This window comes from Pinus tabuliformis, chromosome 7 (assembly GCF_031772625.1).
Source record: "Pinus tabuliformis cultivar Carrire ecotype Pingquan chromosome 7, CPIR1, whole genome shotgun sequence".
Taxonomy (NCBI): domain Eukaryota; kingdom Viridiplantae; phylum Streptophyta; class Pinopsida; order Pinales; family Pinaceae; genus Pinus; species Pinus tabuliformis.
In genome coordinates, this window is record NC_142293.1 from 897,348,344 (window position 1) to 897,356,163 (window position 7,820).

At 46.3% G+C, this 7,820-nt stretch overlaps 1 protein-coding gene across 1 annotated transcript; it reads right to left on the minus strand.

Moving 5' to 3' along the window:
• Window positions 1–580: 580 nt before the first annotated feature.
• On the minus strand, window positions 581–4,879 carry LOC149250503 (uncharacterized). Its single transcript, XM_089453670.1, has 2 exons — window positions 4,013–4,879; window positions 581–3,730 (listed from the first exon to the last, which is right to left on the minus strand). The coding sequence occupies exons 1-2, from the start codon at window positions 4,877–4,879 to the stop codon at window positions 581–583; spliced, it is 4,017 nt and encodes a 1,338-aa protein (XP_089309796.1).
• Between the last annotated feature and the right edge of the window lie 2,941 nt (window positions 4,880–7,820).

Sequence of the window (7,820 nt, forward strand, 5' to 3'; positions counted from 1 at the left end):
GCCTCCCAGAGTGAACACCACCGAGCCAAACGCTGGCAGCAATGGCCCTCCCTCGCTCGAGCTGCCAACCTCCAGGAATTGTCCACATGGGAGTTGGGTGGCTCTTGCTCTCCTATGACAGTAGCAGCAGCAGCAATGGTGGTGTTCATCTGCTGCAGGGGTTCGAGAGGAAGAACCTCTCCCTGGTCCTCGTCTGCTGGGCTGTCGTTCCCGCAATTTGGCCATGTCACCCGCGAATGCCCACACCCGTGAAATTTCTGAGCACCCTCCTTCTGCACACGAATTGACCCGTCTTGCTTCCAATTGAACCAGAAATCCTTTGAGTTGCCTCCCCTGCTTCTGGCCACAGCCTGAATTGCAGCGGTAGACCAGAGCTTGCACTGCGGCAGGAGGCTTAGCATCCACCGACTCACAATTCCTCTGCTCTCGCATCCGGCTGATCCTAACTCTCCAATGCATCCACATCCTTTGCTGATATCGATTTCTAAACCTGCTCTACAACATAGCATTAACTGCATTCTGCGCCACCATCGAGAACTCCTGCTCTGCAATGAATTCCCCTCGCATATCTGCTGAACCATTATGCTATGACGGCGGTCGGACCAGGCTCATTAAGATCTCCACGGGGCGGCACATGCTGGGCATGTGGCACGTCCCTCCTTGGCACGTCATCACCCGCATCCGGGGATTCAGCATCCTTGTGGAGTATGCTTTCACATTCCTGTTTCTGTTGGTTGCTTAGGATGATGTTCAGTTTGCCTTCTAGGAAGGGCTGGTTACAGTCTACTCCAATGTTTGCCATGAAATCAGCGATCTTGTTACCCTCTCTTTTGGTGTGATGGAAAGAGAGGGCATTGTGATTGCGCAGTTCATGAGCAATATTGCTTAGTCTGGCCTCTAATCGCCAACTGTCAGCTACCTTCCTGGCTTGAGAGCCATTCTGAATGCGAGTAGCCATGTTTATAAGGATTTGAGAGTCGCCCTCTACAATCAGCGGTTGAAGATTGAGGCGCTTTGCTACCAGGATCCCCTGCCACATTCCTTCCAACTCCGCCGAATTGTTGGTGTCCCATCCTATGTTGCCGAAGTAGACCTGTAGGGGTGAGCCTTTGTGATTCCTTATGATGCCCCCAAATCCTGCTGGCCCAGGGTTGCCTTTCGAGGCTCCATCGAAATTAAGTTTGTATGAGTTGATGGGTGGGGCAGTCCAACCATGATCCTCCTTGTCTCTGCGTTTCACCGTTTGATGCATGGTGGGCTCTTGTAGCTGCTGCAACATCCAGTTGTCTAGGATGTTTTTCTCGTTGTCTGTTGTGGGGAGATCCTCTTTGGTCCATGTTTTCAACAACATGGTTTCTTGGAGATTGCTGTGTATGCTGTTCCAGATGTTCTCATTAGTTCTGCTTTGATTTTTGAATATGCGCCTGTTCCGTTCCTTCCAGATGTTCCATAGTAGAATGCCCGGGATAAGATTCCACAAGTGGTTGAGAATCTCACACTTGTAAGGTCTTTTCGGCCATTGACGGATGGTGTTTATGATACCGTCAGCTTCCCTGCATCTCCTTTGGCATTTGAATTCTACCTTTTCCCATAAATGAGTGGCGATTGAGCAAGTTTGCAGAAGATGCTGCAATGTTTCCTCGTTTTGAGAACAATTATGGCATATGGAAGGTCCGTGAAAATTACGTTTCCTTAGCTTGTCCCAAGTGAGAATCTTCTTGTGCCCAACCAACCAGAGGAAGTGTGATATTTTAGGCCAGGCTTTGAAGCTCCATATCCTTTCCCATAGAGGGTCCGGTTTGATGGGGAAGTTGCCTAACAGATTGTAGGCTTCTGCGGTGGTATAGGTGCCTTTAGTTTGATAACCCCATCTGAGGATGTCCTCATTGTTTTCATGTCTGATTCTTCTTTTATTTAACTCGCTCTCCAGTGCTGTTATCTCTTGGGGGCTAGTGCTGTTGGTAATGCGATTGCCTGATTGCCATTTCCTGAATCCGTTCTCCATTTCCTGCGCCCAAAATTGATGCACCGTGGCTTGCTGCTGCTCCTGGCTGCTAGGAATGATCGTTGCAGGGAGAACATTTGAGAGTTTGGGCATCTGGTTCCAGGCATCATTCCAGAACCTAGCATTGTGACCATTCCGTATTTCCCAAAAGCTGTGTTTCTGAACGAGCTGATGATGTTGTTTAGCTGCATTCCATATAAGAGACCCATTGATAGTGGGTGTGAACCTGATGAGCTCTGCTTGGGGCATGTTGTTGGTGTATTTTGCAGTCCATATTTTGGCCCATAACTTCTCTGGACTGGTTACCCATTGCCACCATATTTTAGCTGTCATGATGGTGTTGCTGTGCTCAGGGTCCCGAAGTCCAATTCCTCCTTTGTTTTTGGGCTTACATACAGTGTCCCATTTGACCAATGCCCATTTGCGATTGGTGGCTGAACTTCCCCACAGAAAGTCTCGCTGCAAGTTTCTCAATCTCTTTAGAACCCACTTAGGTGCAGCCAGGATGGAGAAAAGATAGAGAGGCATGGCTTGCAAGACAGCCTTAAGAAGCACAACCCGGCTGGCTAGATTTAGGGAGCGATTGGTCCATAGATTGAGCTTGGACTCAAGCTTCTCCAAGAGGGCCCGCCATGCCGGCTGCTTTATGGCCGAGGCTGTGAGGGGGGCTCCCAGATACGTGGAAGGGAGAGAAGCGGATTGGAAGCCCAGGATACGGGAAACAGCACGTTTTACAGACGGAGGGGTATGGAAGAAAAAAATTTGAGATTTGGAGCTGTTGACATGAGTGCCGGAGGCCTTTGAGAAGTCGTCGAGCAGGGTTTTTAACTTAGAGGCTTCCTGAGCTGAAGGATAACCATAGAGCATGGTGTCATCTACAAATTGCTGATGAGAGGAGGCTGAGGTACTGTGGATGGAGATCCCTTTAAGCTGGTTAGAGTGAAGGGCTTGCTTGATGTGCCTACCTAAACCTTCCGCCATTAAGACAAAAAGGAAAGGGGATAGGGGGTCGCCTTGTCTGATACCTCTGGAGGGCTTGAAGGGACGGGAGGGTAAGCCATTGACGAGGATGGAGAAATGAGAGGAAGAAATTAGGCTCAAGATCCATCTTATCCAGGAGTCACAAAATCCAAAAGCTTTCAGCATATGCTGGATGTAAGACCAGCTGAGCTTGTCAAAGGCCTTGGAGAGGTCAATTTTAAGAAGCATACCAGCTTGATTGGATAGCTTGAGCGAATGTATGATTTCATGAGTGAGGATGATACCATCCATGATCTGTCTGCCTTCAACATACCCTGACTGCTCCGGAGATATGAGCATGGGTAGCAGAGGTTTGAGCCTGTTCGCTATAACTTTGGATATGACCTTGTAGAGGACGTTACAGAGGGCTATGGGTCTGAATTTATCAGGGGTGATGGAGTTTTCCTCTTTGGGGATTAGAGCTATAAAGGTAGAGTTAAGGGAGGGGAGCATCCAGCGAAGGGCCCTGGATTCTTCAACTATTTGCCAGACCTCCATTTTAATTAAGTCCCAGAAAGCATGAAAAAAAGTAGTTGTAAAGCCATCAGGGCCAGGGGCTTTACCTTCTTTGAGCTGCGCCATTGCTTCGTCTACCTCGTGAATGAGAATTGGGTGCATCAACAGCTCGTTGTGCTCCTCTGTGACTAGCCTGGGGATGTTGCTTGTAATCTTCTCAATGGCACTATTCCTATCCACCGTCTGCTCCTGGTGTACCAGCTTGAAGTGATTGATGAGGATTTCCTCTATCTTCTCATGTTCTTCTTCCTTGGTCCCCTCTGGGCTTTGGATGAAAGGTATTTTGTTATGCATTCTTCTTTGCACTGTGGTGTTGTGAAAGAACTTAGTGTTGCGTTCCCCTTCTTTTAGCCACCTGATTCTTGATTTTTGTTTCCAGTAAATTTCTTCTTGTTTTCTTCGTTCTTCGAGCTGATTGTAGATGTGCTTCTCTTTGTTCAAGGTTGCCTCCGTGTGCCCTGTATTGATTACTGTCTGGTGTAGATCCTTGAGCTCCTGATTAAGTTCCTGTTGTGCTTCGAAAATGTTCCCAAAGGTCTCCCGATTCCATCGTTTAAGGTGGCCTTTTAAGAATCGCAATTTCTGTTGTAGCTGGTACATCCTTGAGCCTTCTGGTGGGACAAAGGAGGTCCATATGGTTCTGACGAAGTCCTTGAATGCTGGATGCGTTAGCCAGAAACCCTCAAAGCGGAATGGTTTTTTGGTTCTGTCCCCTGGTCGCTGCCAATGCAGAGCTATTGGCCAGTGATCCGAGCCCGAGTGTGCCAAAATCTCCGCAGTGAAGTCACCGCCTAGATGGATCGCATTGTCTGAAATCAGAAAGCGATCAAGTTTAGATGCGATCTGGTGCTTTCCTCCTCTGTGATTACTCCAAGTGTAGGTTCCATTGCAGAAAGACATATCGATGAGAGAGGCATTGTGGATGAAATCCTTGAAATGTTCTGCTTCAGGTTCTAATCTGGATCGTCCTCCTGTTTTGTCCTCGATTTTGGTAATCATATTGAAGTCACCTGCAACGATCCAAAGCGGATGCTGCCTGTTAGCGTTTAGCGCCTCAATGGTATCAAGAAGCACTTTTTTGCTTCCTCCTTCCTGAGGAAAGTAGACATTGGACAAGTTTCCATGAACCTTGGTGCCTAGAATGTGAAAGGCAGCTTGAATGAGGTGATGGGAGGCATGGAAGTCAGTAAGCGATATTGCCTGAGTGTTCCAGGCGATTGCTAGCCCTCCCGAAGCCCCCGTTGCATCCACGGCTACTGAGCGGCAACCTGGCCAGGCCTTTGATAGTATTCGACCTAGCGTTTGACTGTTGCATTTGGTTTCTTGGAAGAAACACATTTGCGGTTTTTCCAACTTGATCATGTTTTTTAACATCCTAGATTTTGCTGGGCTGTTAAGCCCTCTTAGATTCCAGGAGATCAGCTTCATGGATAACTGGTTTGGGTGGGGCTGAAGTATTTCGTGAGCTTCGCATATCTCCCTGAGTCCACCAGGAGTTTGCCCACCTCCATTGTTCTCTGAAGATCTGTCTTTCTCCCTCTTTTTTTGGAGTCCTTCGGTCGCTGGTTGCTGTCCCAATCACTACCAGGTTGAATACCTAGTTGCTGTTGGTGGAAGGCCCTGGATATTACCTCTTCCAGCTTTTCTAGATCCGTCTCTGAGATGGAGTCATACGCCTCTTTCCTACAAGCTAGCTCCAATCCAATAATGTCCAAACCGTGGAGATCTATGCTTTCAGGTTCTACTTCCATGATTTGAGCTTGACCTGTGTCTTCTTGAGTTCCCTCTGAGATTGTTACGGGAGTCAATGTCTCGTTCTTCTCCTTTTCCATGGGAGTTTTCTCTGGATCTTTCTGGTGCCTGCTAAGGATGGTCGGGATTTGTATGGGGGTTTTTGACTTGGGAAGGGGGCTGGAGGGGGGGGGTGGGAGGAGGAGGATGGGCGGGTATGGATGTTATTGTCAGGTAGGACTTGATCTTCTGGGAGATCACTGAGAGATTCAAAGCTGTTCTTGGATCCAGGGTTGTGGGATTTGGGAGGCTGGGGTTTAGAGGCGTTCGGGGGCTTTTTCTGCGTGCGCTTTCTGTAAGAGACTTGGGTAAAGCCATCATGTGATGGAGGATCAGAGGTTTCCAGCGGGCTAGCTTTTGCAATGAGAGGACAGTCCCGATACAAATGCCCTATAGCATGGCATCTTCGACATCTGAACGGCACATGTTCATAGTCTAGGGCTTGAGTCCATTCCTCATCGCGATGGGCTAGGGTTATTGAGTCAGGAAGAGCTTCATTAAGACGGATAAAGACGCAGATCCTTGCGTAGGATATATACTTACGGGTTTTTGTGTCCTCCGAAGCTCTGATGTATTGTCCCACTCCATCACCTATGCGCTTCAGGCTTTCCTCTTCCCAGTATTCGTCGGGGAGCGAGTATAACCTTATCCAGACCGGAGCCCATGTGAGATCCTCCTTGTCAGGGTTGAATCTGGGTTTCCAGTTTGTGATGTATAGGCCTGCTGAGTTAAAAAAATACGGACCCCCTCCGAGGATCCTGAATTTGTCTTCTAGGCAGTAAAAAATAGCAGTGAAGAAGCCCTTCGGCCCCAGCTGGAGAGAGACATCTCCCTTGGGCTTCCATTTTGCCGCAATCCATCCATTTAGGGCTCGTTCTGTTGGCCAGAACCCTATGAATTTGCCAATGATTGCGTGGTCTGTCATGAACTGGATCCTACTGTCGATCTTGTCTCTCGGCAGTTCTATGCGCGGTCTAACCTTGGCTACCGGTCGGCAGGTGGAGGAAGTAACCGGCGGTTCAGTCGTTTGGGTTTCCTGTACTTCTGGTTTGTCATTGTCGCCTTCCTGTTGTTTTTTCCCTTTGCTCAGAATGTCCGGATCCACCGATCCAAATGTGACTTCAGGTTCCTTACTGTGCTGTGAGGGGGAGGGCTTTGACGCCCCCCCCGGGGGTTGAGCCATTGTTGTTCGCTGTACCCCTGCAGCTCTGTCACTCTGCTGCTGCAGATGATGAACAGAGCCTGCGCCTGATCCGCCGTGCAGAGTACGCCGTCGCAGGTTTCGCCCTTCAAACCCTAGCTCTCCAGAACCCTCAAAAAAAAGAAAAGTTCTGTCCCTTTTCTTTTTTTTACTTTTTTCGCAACCATATTCATATTAGCATTTGAATCATTCACTTAAAAACCAAAATGCCCAGTTCACGGGATTAAGCCAATACAGAATTAAATTCAACCACAATATATATATATATATATATATATATAGATATATATATATATATATATATATATATATATATATATATATATATATATATATATATATATATATATATATAGATATATATACTAGAAGCCGAGTTATCACGACAATTTAGACACAACATTTAACTTATACTCTGTATGCCAAAATGTATAGTCCAAATTCTCATAGAAACTCTTGGAACCAAGCCACTACCTAAGTTATCATAGTTGTAATGCAAAGGCTGACCCATTAAAATTAAACAATTATAACCCTAACAGCAGAAGTATTATGGCTATGAGGCCTAATTCATTTATGGTTTTAGCCATTTCGAAAAATTCATTTTTGTTTTTAGCCATTTGGAAAAGCCTTATACATTTTGATAAGTTTATGTGATTCCATAATGAATATTTTATTATTCATTATAGGCATGTCATCTGAAGGCACCAACAAGCACATAATAAAATTAAATTTGTCACTAGCATCACATGATAGGTCTAATGAAAGCCTTCGTTTATGGTATCAACAAAATAAGGATGCCAAAAATGAGCATAGGAGAGCTACATATCATAGAAGAATGAGTGAAGCCACTCTTGAAAATGATTTTCTAATTCCTCTTAAGTATCGTACCATGGATGATATAATGGAAACAACATTTCCTGTTGATAGTTCATTATCAGAATATGGTCCTCGTCGGCATAATTTTGTTGTTCGATGCTCTCCTGAAAATGATCATAACATTGGGGGAACATCTTGCAATCAGGAAGAACATCACATCAATAACGTGGATGCAAATATCCACCCTAACCCTTCTGTGCATCCAATTGCATCTTTTGACCAAGGCCAAAGGTTGCAAACACCCATGGTGAAGGTAATGATGAAATTGTGTGTGATGATTTGGATGATAGTTTAATTGGCCATGTGTATGATAATTTGGAGTCAGTTGCTCGAAACATCGTATCTTCCAATCTTGATTCTGAAGGTAAGGTGGTCCCACCAAGAGAATCAATCATCCCTGATAGTATTTTG